The sequence below is a fragment of the Ictalurus punctatus genome, chromosome 1 (genome assembly GCF_001660625.3).
Source record: "Ictalurus punctatus breed USDA103 chromosome 1, Coco_2.0, whole genome shotgun sequence".
NCBI classification, from domain to species: Eukaryota; Metazoa; Chordata; class Actinopteri; order Siluriformes; family Ictaluridae; genus Ictalurus; species Ictalurus punctatus.
This window is the reverse complement of record NC_030416.2, coordinates 36,440,916-36,456,567: the sequence shown is the minus strand read 5'-3', so window position 1 is coordinate 36,456,567 and position 15,652 is coordinate 36,440,916. Positions and strand designations below refer to the sequence as shown.

The window sequence follows — 15,652 nt, the reverse complement described above, 5'->3', positions numbered from 1 at the left end:
CATACTATACCATACCGTATCATACCATATCATATCATACCATATCATATATCATACCATACCACATCATATCATACCATAACATATCATAACATATCATCATACCATACAATACCACACCATACCATATCATACCATACCATATCATATATCAGACCATACCGTATCATACCATATCATATATCATACCATATCATACCATATCATATATCATACCATATCATACTAAACCATACCGTATCATACCATATCATATCATACCATATCATATATCATACCATACCATACCATACCATATCATATCATACCATATCATATCATACCATATCATATATCATACCATACCACATCATATCATACCATAACATATCATACCATACCATATCATATATCAGACCATATCATATCATACCATAACATATCATACCATATCATACCATATCATATCATACCATAACATACCATACCACATCATATCATACCATATCATATATCATACCACATCATACCATACCATATCATATCATACCATAACATATCATACACATCATACCATACCATACCATACCATATCATATCATACCATACCACATCATATCATACCATAACATACCATATCATATCATACCATATCATACCATACCACATCATATCATACCATAACATACCATATCATATCATACCATATCATACCATACCACATCATATCATACCATAACATACCATATCATATCATACCATATCATACCATACCACATCATATCATACCATAACATACCATATCATATCATACCATATCATACCATACCACATCATATCATACCATAACATACCATATCATATCATACCATATCATACCATACCACATCATATCATACCATAACATACCATACCACATCATATCATACCATAACATACCATACCACATCATATCATATCATATCATATATCATACACATCATACCATACCATACCATATCATATCATACCATATCATATCATACCACATCATACCATATCATATCATATATCATACACATCATACCACATCATCATATATACCACATCATATCATACCATACCATATCATATCATACCATATCATATATCATACCACATCATACCATACCATACCATATCATATCATACCATATCATACCATACCATAACATACCATATCATATCATATATACCACATCATATCATATCAGGATTTTTTTTCAAATCCTGTAATAAACAAAAAGACTTTTTTAACATCTGATTATAATGAGACATATAGTAATTTATATTTATTAAATGATATACGCATATACTGTATAGTGTATGGTGGAAGACTTGATCACGATATCAGAGATATGTTATATAATTAGCATATCGCACAGCCCTACGCTAACCCTGACATTTAGTCTAATTGCTTCTCTGGTCATCGGCGTCTCTCCGTCTCCGTCTGACGTATAATACCGTGTGATATTTACACTCCAGACAGGGAGGGGATTCACACAGTACACCCTCCTGGTCAGACACCATTAGCACACACACAAAAAAAAATCGCTTTAAGGCCAGCAGAGACTGAGTGTGGTCTAAAAAAATAAATAAATAAAGGTGTCCTAATGCCCAGTGGAGCGCGTCGGCACTCAGAGTAATTATTGGAGGCGCATTAAGGCCAATTAAAGCTGAATCGAGTCGAATGGCTCGGAGGTTCGTTGGCCATCGATGTAGTCGATGATCTAATTTCATCGTGGTGGTGACTCCACTTCACGCAAGCGAGAGCCTAATTTGTTTTATGAAGAACTGAAAGATCGGAGCTGCTCACAGCCGCCTAGTTTATTATTATCACAGAGAAAGGCTGAGATTCAGAACGGAGGCGTCAGAGTAAGTTTACCCAATAAAAAAAAATCTTATTTAATAATAATAATAACATTTTAAAATGCAACTCGATTGAAAAATGTAATAACTTTATTTCAAAATAAAAATAAAACAAAATAACTGTCAATATAAACGTCCGCATTTACATAATAACGCAATTCTAAATTGTGATTCGATTAAAAAAAAGGTCATAATAGAATAAAGTCAAATGTAAAATCCGTCAAAAAAAAATGCAGCCTTTTCAATGATAATAAAATGTAAAAATTGTATCAAATGCAAAATATTAATAATAATATCGATCAATTATTATTATTTTATTTTTTTATGAAACACACAAGCCTGTTTGTGAATGATTTAAGATTTATGATTGGGGTCGGGACTGAGTAATAAAACATCTGACTGGTCAAAAAGTTTGATCTTGAATGCTGTGGGGCTGCTGTTTATAGCACAACTAACTTTTAGCCTGAAATAAAAATACAAAAGCCTGACAGAAATAAACAACAACAACAACAAGAATAACAACAACACAATAAACCCAAAACATTTGTTTACTTTGTGGATTTTAAATAAAAGTTCACTTAATAAGCCAGAGATGATCGATTACATCTTCTTATCAGAGGGAGTGAGCGAAAGAGAGCGGGAGAGAGAGAAAGACAGATAGAGTCTGAGAGATAGACAGAGAGATAGAGAGAGAGATAGAGAGGGAGATGCGTGGACTCACCTGCAGGCCGATGGGTCCGGGTGCTCCGGGGAAACCTCTCGATCCTTCGTCTCCTTTCTGTCCGAACATTCCCTGCTGTCCCCGAGGACCGGGCTCTCCATCAGCTCCCTGCACACACACACACACACACACACATCAGCAGTACGGTTAGTTAACCAGTAGCTACATCTCAAATAAAAAGAAAAAGAAAGAAAGAAATGATGATGTTAGACATAACACAGGCTATATTTCAATCAGATCTTCTTTAAAAAAAATCACAACTGATTCATCATTTTTTAGAACAGATTAACCTTAAAACGAGCGTGTTTATATTGTAACTCTGTGTGTGTGTGTGTGTGTGTGTGTGTGTGTCCTCCTTACCGCTGGTCCTGGTGCTCCAGTTGGACCCTGCAGACCTGCTGGACCTGGAGGACCCTAAAAAAACCCACAAGGTGACATCAGTATAATTCAAGTAAATAAGTAAATAATTCAAGTAAATTATTCAAGTAAATAATTACTAAATACACCTTCTATAGTAGAGTACAAATATAATATCACAATATAAAACTTTCTAATCGTGCATTTCACGGTTAATGCTGCGGTTTGCCTGTTTACAGTGCACAAAAACAGAAGAATAAACTGAACGAAAATACATAATTCACCAGCAGTTATATTTCTATATTATATTAAAGAACACTAATACTAATATACTAACTACTATTACTAATCATACTGTTTTATATAGAATAATAATAATAATAATAATAATAATAATAATAATAATAATAATAATAATAATGGCCACTTTTCACATGCAATGCAGAATATAAACACTTTATTCCAGTTTTAAATAATTAATGATCAGATAAAATAAATAATTAACCAAATGCAGCCCCATAGGTTTACTATGTGACAGAATAAAATAAGAATCAAAATAAAAGTACAAATAAATAAATAAATAAATAAATAAATAAATAAATAAATAAATAAATAACATTAAATAAAGGGTATGGGGAAAAAAAGAACAAAAAAAAAACAAAAAAAAACCCATAAAATAATAATTTTTAAAAAAACAATTAATGTAAAAGATAAAAGATTTTTTCTGAAATAAAGGGCCGGGAAACTGAAATGAAGGGAGGAAGAAGACGAGTGTGAACACTCACCTGCTCTCCTTTATCAGCTTTACTTCCTTTCTGTCCTGGTTCTCCTACTTCACCCTGAAACACACACACACACACACACACACACACACACATTTTTCTGTGAAATATCTATAACAATGTTATAATAAAGAAGAGAAGAGATCAGAGTAACGTTATTATCTGCAGTCACGTTCACGCTGCACGTTTCGTTTATTTATGTTTTGCACGTGTCAAAGTGCACTGAATCATTTTGAATCCCGATTTTTATTCTCATTCGAGCAAACTCCAAACGTGGGGATGTACACGTACAGGTCAGGTGCAGCGTGAAGCTTCATTCATTCCTTCATCTTTAGTGACCGCCTGGTCAGCTTTCTTAATATTCTGTTTCTTAACATTCCGGGAAAGAGAAATGACTCATCAGAGATATCAAAGGCAGGTACAAAAACGAAATGTGAACTGGAGTGACGTAGCTGAGGTTGAGGAACTGTCAGAGCCCAGAACGTATATCCGGGTCACAGTCCAACAGTTCGTATTTAATCGTTAATGCTTTCGGTCACGCCCACTTCCCGGTATTCGAGCTTACTGAGCTGGGAAAAAAAAACCCCGGACACCTTCACGTTCGTCTTCTGTTAGCAACGAGCTAGCACGCTACGTAACTGTGCCGAGTGGCGTATATTTCCAGTGAGGTGTAGAGTCAGTGTTATAGATTTATGTTATTTAGGTCTGTATGCCGATTGATCTAAAACTGATACTTGGATATACGGTGTAACTCGTGCTGCTGTGGTTACTGTTGGCGCTGTGAGCGGCCGTGTTGATTTGACGGCACTTTCTGAACTCGGCGTTGAGGAGAGTTCCCGGGTTCGAGGGAGCGTTTTCTTTACTTCTTCCCGGTTGTGAAGTTACGGAAGCCCTTTAATCAAACGCAGCGTGGATCCGAATGCAGTTACAGACGCAGATACGGGTATCGTCATCGCGTTACACCTCTAATCGTTACACCACTGTCGCTTTTCATTTGTTCTATCGCTCCTCTTATCACTCCGCCTTCAACTTCTTTACGTTTTCTTCCCGTGTCTTTTTTCTCCTGTGTGCTCTTGCAGTCCGTCCTGATTTATGTCTTTTCTCCACACTCTATAAAGCACATGGAGCTGCATTATAAATGTATCACAGTCCAGTATAATGAGTTGTTATTGACTGAAAGATAATACACTACACATAACAGACGTGTACGTGATAAACGCTCGGCGCCTTGTGCAGGACTCTAATGGGACGTAGAGCTGCCTGGGCCATTGTTGCTGACGATGATGGATACGATACGGGAGACGGACGGATGGACAGACGCGTGCTGCAGACGGGTGTTTGTGCGTCGTGATGAAGATTAATGGACTGAATTAAATAAAACAATACTGCTGTCTTTTATTTTTTATCTTTCCTAACCTTATCGCCGTCCTCTCCGGGTGGTCCCTGGGGGCCGGGTGGGCCTGGTAGACCGACTGGACCTTGGACTCCATCACGACCGGCGGGACCCGATGGTCCTTTCTCACCCTGAACACACACACACACACACGAATATTAAAACCAGTATCTATAACTATTAATAGACTTGTCGTTCTTTAACGATAAAGAAATTGCCGTATAAGCAGAATCAAACACTCCAGGACGTGCTTATAAAGGAAAATAATCCATCCACGTCTCATCACCACATCACACCACCCTGTCCTTGATTATTTTCCTATGACGGCGCACCGTGTCGTGTTTTATTCCCTATATAATTACAAGTACTTTTACTCATTAAAAAAAAAATTAATAATCCCAGTACTTACAGGAGCACCTTTCTCTCCAGCTGGTCCCGGGGGTCCCTGAGGTCCACCACGGCCAGGTAAACCGATCGGACCAGCAGAACCGGCAGCTCCTCGCTCACCAGGTGAGCCCTAAACACACCAAACATCTGGCAGGTAAACCTCACGGTGTTTCAACGTTCAGATATTCAGGGGGGAAATAATACAACATTTTTGAAGCATGAGATCATCACTGTACGGGATATGAGCGTGGTCAGCTGGAGGACATTTCAGTCCTGAACGTGAAAAATATGTATCGTCACCTCAAAACATGGATAAGCTGACCTTTGGACCATAGGAGTAAAGCTTTAAACGTACACTATAGCCGACGTTCTAGATAAGACATACACTAAAGGTACAAAAATAACGGTACGATCCAGAGTACCGCCAGTTTGGATACAGTCCTTTTTTATGCGTATCGATGGTCTTGATCGATTGGCTTGCATCGCTCTTTATCTGACCCACCCGACTCTAGCAGTTCTGCTTTGGCACTGGTTCTGCTGAGATGTGAACTCGTACACTGATGATACTCTTGGAGTCTTTCCCACCAGCTATGCCAAGCACTCAGCGCTGAATTATTTACTCTGTAGGCAAGGTGTATGAAGGGAAATTAAAGCTCCGGTGGTGCTGTTCTAAAGCAGTGTACGTTTCTGTCTTTGGCTTTCATCACTCTGGTTCATGCTTTGGACAGAAACACTTAAAAAAACAACAACAGAATGCCTGGAATCCAGGAGTTTCTTATCAGTTTGCACGCTGTCCGTCTGAGGAAGTAAACAGGAAGTGTTAACAGGTGAAAGCTGGCATTTCATTGATGTTTCTAAACAAATGGGCACGCTTTGACAGCTTCTTCACTGTTCTTCCCGGAAAAACGGACGTCTTCAGTCTGTGGCTGGGAAATGACATTACTAAAAACCGAAACGGAAGCTTAAATGTAAATAAATAAATAGACCTGCTCACTGAGCCTGATGAGTTAGTGTCTGAGAACATGAGCAGAGCCAGGACGGAGCCTCGGGGAAACCTGCAGTGAGGTTGTTAGATCATAACATCAGGTTTCGCCTGGTAAAGGTTCTAATCCAGTCCACCAAATGGATTCCGAATACATGTTCAATTCATTTCAAATTGTCTAGTGGGACATAATGAGATGAGAACAACGAGATAGTCTCTGTTCATCCACTAGGGGGCAAACTAGAGCAATAACGTCAAGGCTCTAAACTTGGCTACTAACAAAAAATGCTAATGACGTAATTCTTCTTGAGCAAGCTGAAGATTTCATTCAAATATCTATTTTAACAGATGTAAGAGGAGTTGTTGATGTTATTGGTCTACTACGCTTTGTAGAAGTGGAAAACGGTCTGTTTTCCGTCAAACAAAACGAGTTTGATTGAAATGGTCCGGCGTCTCACCGAAAGGGCATCATATAGAGGAGGGTACAAGTGAAATATTTCAGACAAACTCTCCTCACACTTGTTCTTCTGTATGAATACATCGCGACTGAGAAAAGGGATATTCGTCCTGTGAGTAAACTGCAGTGATAAGCGGCGATTGTGATGTTGCCATGGTAACAACTAAAAAGTGGACGGTGGTTCAAAGAAGAGCTTGGGCAATTCATAGCATAGCAAATCGGGACAGCTAGTCACCTATTTATTTTTCAACATAAGTCATTTATGAAGTGATTATCTTATCTAGATGAAGAATATAGAAATAACAGCGGTGGCTCAGTGGTTGAAGGCTCCGGGTTGCTGATCAGAAGGTCAGGAGAAGGTCAAGCCCCAGCACTGCCATGCTACCACCGTTGGGCCCTTGAGCAAGGCCCTAAACCCTCAGTTGTATAAATGAGATAAATGTAAGTCGCTCTGGATAATGGCGTTTCCCAACGTTACGTAAATTTAACGTAAAGTAACAGAAAACTGTTTTCACTGAGGTGAAGTGAAGTTTAAATGAGATATCTTGTGATCATTATGTCAAAAAATTCAACGTACAATCTATTCCAAAGCTACAGCTTGGTGGGAAAAGTTGTGAAAACTCGTATCAACACTCGTCGATGAAACGTCCCACTGAAAACAGGGTTTGTAAACTTCGAAGCTCCTGCTAAATCCCGCACGACTCCGGGTTCCTCACGAGTTTCCCTTTCAGAGCTTCCCAGAACTTCTCTGAAAGGACCTCCGCCTTTCTCCGGCTCCGGAGCGCTCTTCTGACGTCCTGACGGCTTTGGAAGCTCGTCGGAATGGAAGCATAAACCGGCCTTGACTATCGGAAAGCCGTGCACGAGGAGATGCGAGTATCTCGGACAGGAAGACCGGACCGAACTGACATTTTCAACCGAAACCCGATGAGACGAGGAACTCCTCAATTCTGTCTAGACGTGGTGCGTGGGAAGTCTGCTTCGTGATTAATTCTTTTGACTGTGCATGTGTGTGTGCATTAAATGTGCCTTTTAGTTCAGCTAAAGCAGGGTGAGTCAGTGTAGTTAGAAATCTGTGGTCTGCCTTAGATCTAATGATCAATTATTGGAGGTGGGTAAGGCAGCCATGTCACACTATCATTACTCTCCTTTCACATCCATTCCTCTTCCTCTAATCTCTAAAGAAAGCCGAATTTATAGACTTCATACAGGTGCAAATGAGTCCTTTATCTCGCTCCACATGAAAGTCAACTCGATGACACTTCAGCAGGCTGCACTAATCTCACACAGCCCTTAAAAAAACGCAATTACGGACTAATAATACTTATCTTCCTTGGCTTTACAGAGGAGAATGTCATTTGAATTCAGCTTTCCATGAACACAATACGAGCAGTCCATTAAATCCAAACTTTTTGTGGCGTAAGACTCAGGAGTCTGTGGTTACTTACATAAAAAGATGTAAAAAAAAAAAAAAAAAAAAATTTAATTAACTTTGCTTTGTTTTTTATTTTTGCCTCTTCTTCCATTCGTAAACTGCGTTTACTTCCTGAGTGATTTGTCTCCTCGTATCCTTTGCGTGTCCCTGTTCCGCGCGAAGTCTTGACGATTGTATTCGCTTGTTCCTTGTCATCTTGTCCTGCTCTCTTTTCATTTGGACGCGTGCTTGTTTGTTATCGTATGTTTATTGATGGCCTACAATTTCCCGTCCTGCAGCCTTGAATCAGTTATATTACCGCAAACTGGATCTAAAGCTATAACGAAACAAGGTCGCCGAATTAAATACAAATAATAAGCTGGCAAATCATACTACTTTCTGCAATAAAATACAAAGCAGATGTGAACGAATTTGCTGCCTTTTGTCTTTCGCTTTTATATTATTTCTATCATTCACATGTCTTGAGTTGGGAAAGTGGCGGATTAAACAAACGTATATTAAACAAACAATAAACAAACAATATTAAACAAACGATATTTCTAAATATTCAGTCTGTCTCTAGGACTAGCGTTTCTCAAACCATAACGGAAGCTAAAATGTGTAAAAACTGAACGGATCTGAGCGCCGAGCCGAACGACTTAGCGTTTGACTCAGATCTGAGCCCTGAGGTACTCCCGTAGTACAGCGGCAAGGAAAACATTCTTTATTTATTTAAAAAAAAAAAAAAAAAAAACCTAAACAAATCTCCATATCTCTTAAAATAACCACTAAGACCTAATCAAGCTGCACTAAACACTTCAACAAAACCGGATTTAAATGAATGGATTTTAATCTAAACAATTTAAACTCATTTAAAAAGATGATTTGTACAATATCACTGCAATGAATTCAGATTTAAAAAATCAGCTCTTTGGTATTTCTGAAAGATAAAAAGTGTCCTCTAGTGGAAACCAGTAGCAGTGTTACACTCAACCCAGTGAGCAATCTGATTTCAGTCTCTCACTGTGTGTGTGAGAAACCACACACACACACACACACACACACACACAGAGGAAACTACACACACTGTAAGTGGTTGTAAAGGGTGCGTGGGGCTAAGCGGATCTGTGGCCTCTGTATATTTCAATTCCAGTGGGAGGAGAGAGAAAGCGATTGAAGTGTGCAGAGATGGTGTGGACATGTGGGAGGATTAAAGGGCGGAAGAGATGGAAGGACGGTAAGATGGAGGAATGGAGAGTGGGATGGAAGGGATAGAGTGATGGAGGAGTGGAGGGATGGAAGGACAGAAGAATTTGACAGGGAAAGATGAAGGGATGGAAAAATTTAAGTATGCAGAGATGGAGGAATGGAAAGATGAAAAGAGACAGAGATGGAAGGATGGAAATATGGAAAGGTAGAGGGATGGAGGCGTGGAGGGATAGAGGTAAGGGGGATAGAAGGATGGAGGAATAAAGATATGGGGGGTGGAGGGATGGAAAGATGAAGGGATGGAGGATGGGATGGAAGGGTAGAGTGATGAAGGAGTGGAAGGATGGAGGAAAGGGGGGAGGAGTGTAGAGATGGAGGAAAGGGGGATGGAAGGATGGAGCAATGAAGAGATGGAGGGGTGGAGGGATGGAAAGATGGAGTGATGACAGGATAGAACAACAGAGGGACTGAAAGATGAAAGGACGGAAGGGAAGAGTGATGGAGGAGTGGAAGGATGGAGGAAAGTGGGGTGGAGCAGTGTAGAGATGGAGGAAAGGGGGATGGAAGGATGGAGGAATGACGAGATGGAGGGGTGGAGGGATGGAAAGATGGTGAGATGATGGTATGGAACAACAGAGGGACAGAAGGATGGAAAGCTGAAGGGATGGAGGATGTGATGGAATCGTAGAGTGATGGAGGAGTGGGAGGATGGAGGAAAGAGGGGTGGAGGAGTGTAGTGATTGAGGTATGCGGGTGGAGGGGTGGAGGGATGTTCAGTGTATTATCTTCTAGCCTCCTGACAAACACATAACAGTGACAGTGAGAATGATGAATGATGGGAAATGATAACTTACAACAGGACCAGGAGGACCCTGAGGACCTTCAGCTCCTTTCAGTCCAGCTGCACCCTAAAGAGAGAGAGAGAGAGGGAGAGAGAGAGGGAGAGAGAGGGAGAGAGAGAGGGAGAGAGAGGGAGAGAGAGAGGGAGATGAGATGATGCATGGATACACGCTGGATACAATCACATTTATTAATAAATCATCCTCAGCATTGTTTACATGAGAAACATGTTGGTGATAAAAACCCGGGCAGTTTGTAAATACCCATACGAGGAAACTCATTAACCTGAGTCTCGACCGATCGACTACAAATCGTATAACTGCACGAGTCCCTGCATTGTTACTGCGATGCTATTGTGGTGTTACTGTGATGCTATTGTGGTGTTACTGTGATGCTATTGTGGTGTTACTGTGATGCTATTGTGGTGTTACTGTGATGCTATTGTGGTGTTACTGTGATGCTATTGTGGTGTTACTGTGATGCTATTGTGGTGTTACTGTGATGCTATTGTGGTGTTACTGTGATGTTACTGTGATGTTACTGCAATGTAACTGCGATGTTACTCTGATGTTACTGAGATGTAACTGCGATATTACTGCGATGTTGCTGCGATGTTACTGCGATGTTACTGCGATGCTACTGTGATGTTACCATGATGTTACCGCGATGCTGCTGTGGTGTTACTGTGATGTCGCTGTGATGTTACTGCGATGTTACTGCGATGCTATTGCGGTGTTACTGCGATGTTGCTGAGATGTTGCTGCGATATTTCTGCGATGTTACTGCGATGTTGCTGCGATGTTACTGCGATGTTGCTGCGATGTTACTGCAATGTTGCTGCGATGCTGCTGCGGTGTTGCTGTGATGTTACTGTGATGTTGCTGCGATGTTACTGCAATGTTGCTGCGATGCTCCTGCGATGTTGCTGCGATATTACTGTGATGTTGCTGCGATGTTGCTGCGATGCTGCTGTGATGTTACTGTGATATTACTGCGATGTTACTGCGATGTTACTGCGATGTTATACGGATCATGCTGTCAATTTGAAATCTCTTATTTATTACAATTACGCACCAATTTCATGAACATTTTTTGGAAACTAGACAGCGTCATATTAATTAAACCAGAAACGAAGACTAGCCATTCAATTAGGCTAGTCCCTATTTACGCCCTGTAAAAAGAGGAGGAGTTAGTGTGTGTCCATGGTAGCTGATGCACTGCAGCGGCTGAGCTGCATTACTAGAGGATTTAAAAGTTTATGGGGTGCTGTTTCACTGTTTACTTGTCATTTTGTTATTTTCAGCTTGTTTATGGAGTTTTGTGGGCGTGGCTAAATATAAATCAGCTGTGTAGGATGGGGACTTGGCTGGAAAACAGGCCAGTGTTGCTGTGTGTGTGTGTGTGTGTGTGTGTGTGTGTGTGTGTGTGTGTGTGTGTGTGTGTGTTTTAGCTCAGGCTGTTCTCAGTAATGACCATGTGCCAGAGTCGAGGGGAAGCGAACTGCACCACTGGGGAACAATCGTTACACACACACACACACTTACCTACGGTGACCTTGAGCTTCCATCACTTTCTCTCTCTCTCTCTCTCTCTCTCTCTCTCTCTCTCTCTCACACACACACACACACACACACACACACAAAGACTTTCTTTCAGAATTCTTCAGCTATCCTTCCCTATTTCATTATTAATTCAGTTATATAACATAAACAAAGCAAAACACAAAAGCACTTCATAATGGGAAGATTCACCTCAGATTAGCATAATGCATCAAGCGCTGTGCCACACACACACACACACACACACACACACACACACACGTAATGGGTGTGTTTTGTTAATTGGTAACTTGTCCTCGGAGAGTAGTACTGTGTTTTTTGTTTTTTATAATGGAGCTATGCACTAATGAACTAGCACGAGTTCCATCTCTCTGCAAGGGCGAACTGTGTGTGTGTGTGTGTGTGTGTGTGTGTGTGTGTGTGTGTGTGTGTGTGTGTGTATGAGCTTACCGATGCTCCAGGAAGTCCTCGCTCTCCAGGGAACCCTCTCAGTCCAGGTGGTCCGTCTTTCCCAGCAGGACCAGGAGGACCTGGATCTCCCTACAGAACACACACACACACACACACACACACACACACACAAACACACACACACGTGTACGATTTAAAACACAACACTGACTTGTAGTTTAAAATACTGGCTAAATCTCCTTCACTCAGATTCAGACTGATATCATGCAGCGAGAGTAATCTGATGTGAGGAAATGATAATCTGATACGAATATTAAAAAAAGAATTGGGTATAGGTAATCATGTAATAAAGCACCGGCCAAACATTTAAAACCGAAAGAGAAAAGAGAAAAGGGGAAAAATAAAAAGTGGTTATTATGTAGGTATTTGTAAGTTTGTATAAATTGTAATTATGGAAAAGCCATTTCTCCTTTTAGAAATTATTTTGTGGATAATTAATTTAAGAAGGTCAGATTATAAATAATAAAAATGAAAATACTACTACTACTACTACTAATAATAATAATAATAATAGTAACATCAACAATTTAAAAAATAGTAATAATAATTATAATAGTAACAACAACAAGAACAATAAAATAATAATAATAATAATAATAATAATAATAATAATAATAATAATAATAATAATAATAATGATTAACTCTGAAGTAGATCCTAGTACGGTAGATTTCTCCTTATAAATTAATTTATAACAGTTATTATTATTATTTTCTTATACTGAGACAACTCTGTGAAATGGATCATAATAAGGCTAAAGGCATCATAAATGAATCTATAACAATGAATGAATTAAATACAGTACATTATATAAAACAATACATAATATAATAATGTAAATATATAATTTGAGTAAATTAAATTCAGAATATAAAAGATGAAATTTGAAATAATAATTGAATTAAAAAATTTAAAAGGAAAAAATAAAATAGTGAATTAAAAATATATATATATATATACTCAGACCATCTCTCAGAACCAGAACAACTCTCAGAACGTCTCTTAGAACATCTCTCAGAACAACTCTCAGTCCATCTCTCAGTCCATCTCTCAGTCCATCTCTCAGTCCATCTCTCAGTCAATCTCTCAGTCCATCTCTCAGTCAATCTCTCAGTCCATCTCTCAGTCCATCTCTCAGTCAATCTCTCAGTCCATCTCTCAGTCCATCTCTCAGAACATCTCTCAGTCCATCTCGCAGTCCATCTCTCAGTCCATCTCTCAGTCCATCTCTCAGAACATCTCTCAGTCCATCTCTCAGTCCATCTCTCAGTCCATCTCTCAGTCCATCTCTCAGAACAACTCTCAGTCCATCTCTCAGTCCATCTCTCAGTCCATCTCTCAGTCCATCTCTCAGTCCATCTCTCAGTCCATCTCTCAGTCCATCTCTCAGAACATCTCTCAGTCCATCTCTCAGGACAACTCTCAGTCCATCTCTCAGTCCATCTCTCAGAACATCTCTCAGTCCATCTCTCAGGACAACTCTCAGGACATCTCTCAGAACATCTCTCAGTCCATCTCTCAGTCCATCTCTCAGTCCATCTCTCAGAACATCTCTCAGAACATCTCTCAGTCCATCTCTCAGTCCATCTCTCAGAACATCTCTCAGAACAACTCTCAGTCCATCTCTCAGTCCATCTCTCAGTCCATCTCTCAGAACAACTCTCAGTCCGTCTCTCAGTCCGTCTCTCAGTCCGTCTCTCAGTCCGTCTCTCAGTCCATCTCTCAGAACAACTCTCAGTCCATCTCTCAGTCCATCTCTCAGTCCATCTCTCAGAACATCTCTCAGTCCATCTCTCAGAACAACTCTCAGAACATCTCTCAGAACATCTCTCAGTCCATCTCTCAGTCCATCTCTCAGAACATCTCTCAGTCCATCTCTCAGTCCATCTCTCAGTCCATCTCTCAGTCCATCTCTCAGGATATCTCTCAGTCCATCTCTCAGTCCATCTCTCAGAACATCTCTCAGAACATCTCTCAGTCCATCTCTCAGTCCATCTCTCAGAACATCTCTCAGTCCATCTCTCAGTCCATCTCTCAGTCCATCTCTCAGTCCATCTCTCAGAACATCTCTCAGTCCATCTCTCAGTCCATCTCTCAGAACATCTCTCAGTCCATCTCTCAGAACAACTTTCAGGACATCTCTCAGAACACTTCTCAGACCATCTCTCAGGACATCTCTCAGGACATCTCTCAGGACACCTCTCAGAACGTCTCTCAGTCCATCTCTCAGAACATCTCTCAGTCCATCTCTCAGAACATCTCTCAGTCCATCTCTCAGTCCATCTCTCAGTCCATCTCTCAGTCCATCTCTCAGAACAACTTTCAGGACATCTCTCAGAACACTTCTCAGACCATCTCTCAGAACGTCTCTCAGTCCATCTCTCAGAACGTCTCTCAGAACACTTCTCAGACCATCTCTCAGGACAAAGCTGAGTGACTCATTTGTTTTTATACACTTTAAGAATTAAACGAATTCAACATCGCAGTTCTCATCCTGTTTGTTCTGACTGCACGTTGTAAAGGAGACGGGAATTTTACCTTTGAACCCTCCTTCCCTCCTGCACCTGGAAGACCCTGCTCTCCAGGAGGTCCTGGGGGTCCGGGGTGTCCTCTCTCTCCGACTGGACCGGTCTCTCCGGTTGGACCCTGTGACCCGGAACATCAGCACATGTTGAATATGATGATTATCTTTCTTTCTTTTTTCGTTAGTTTTCTTTTTTTGTATTTAATGTTCTTCTTTCTGTCTTTTTCCTTTCTTTCACTTTTTGCATTTAATGATTACCTTTCTTTCTTTTTTCTTTCTTTCTTTCTTTCTTTCTTTCTTTCACTTTTTGCATTTAATGATTACCTTTCTTTCTTTTTTCTTTCTTTCTTTCTGTTTGTGCATTTAATGGTTATCTTTCTTTTTTCTTTCTTCTGTCTTTAGTTTTCTTTGTTTTTGCATTTAACATTTATCTTTCTTTCTTTCTTTCACTTTTTGCATTTAATCTTTATCTTTCTTTCTTTATTCTTTCTTTCTGTTTTTGTATTTAATGCTTATCTTTCTTTTTTCCCTTCCACATTTTTTAAAATCAGTCCCAAACCTTTGAGAACCTGACCCGTATTTAAGGGCACACATAACGAGATAAAAACTGCACCTGAGGGCCGACGACTCCTCCTGGACCGGGGGGACCTGTTTTACCTTGGAAACCCTGCGAACGAGAGCAGAACATTC

The 15,652-nt window shown here is 40.1% G+C and overlaps 1 protein-coding gene across 7 annotated transcripts in view; it reads right to left on the bottom strand.

Moving 5' to 3' along the window:
- Window positions 1-15,652, bottom strand: part of col11a1a (collagen, type XI, alpha 1a) — a 118,354-nt gene that overhangs the window by 18,812 nt on the left and 83,890 nt on the right. For all 7 annotated transcript variants that reach the window (XM_017470521.3, XM_017470608.3, XM_017470687.3 and 4 more), the window contains 9 exons: window positions 15,576-15,629; window positions 14,977-15,084; window positions 12,418-12,507; window positions 10,423-10,476; window positions 5,529-5,636; window positions 5,143-5,250; window positions 3,730-3,783; window positions 2,948-3,001; window positions 2,588-2,695 (listed from right to left, as the gene is read on the bottom strand). In XM_017470521.3, the coding sequence (XP_017326010.1) occupies window positions 2,588-2,695; window positions 2,948-3,001; window positions 3,730-3,783; window positions 5,143-5,250; window positions 5,529-5,636; window positions 10,423-10,476; window positions 12,418-12,507; window positions 14,977-15,084; window positions 15,576-15,629 (738 nt within the window). The remainder of the gene's footprint in view (window positions 1-2,587; window positions 2,696-2,947; window positions 3,002-3,729; window positions 3,784-5,142; window positions 5,251-5,528; window positions 5,637-10,422; window positions 10,477-12,417; window positions 12,508-14,976; window positions 15,085-15,575; window positions 15,630-15,652) is intronic.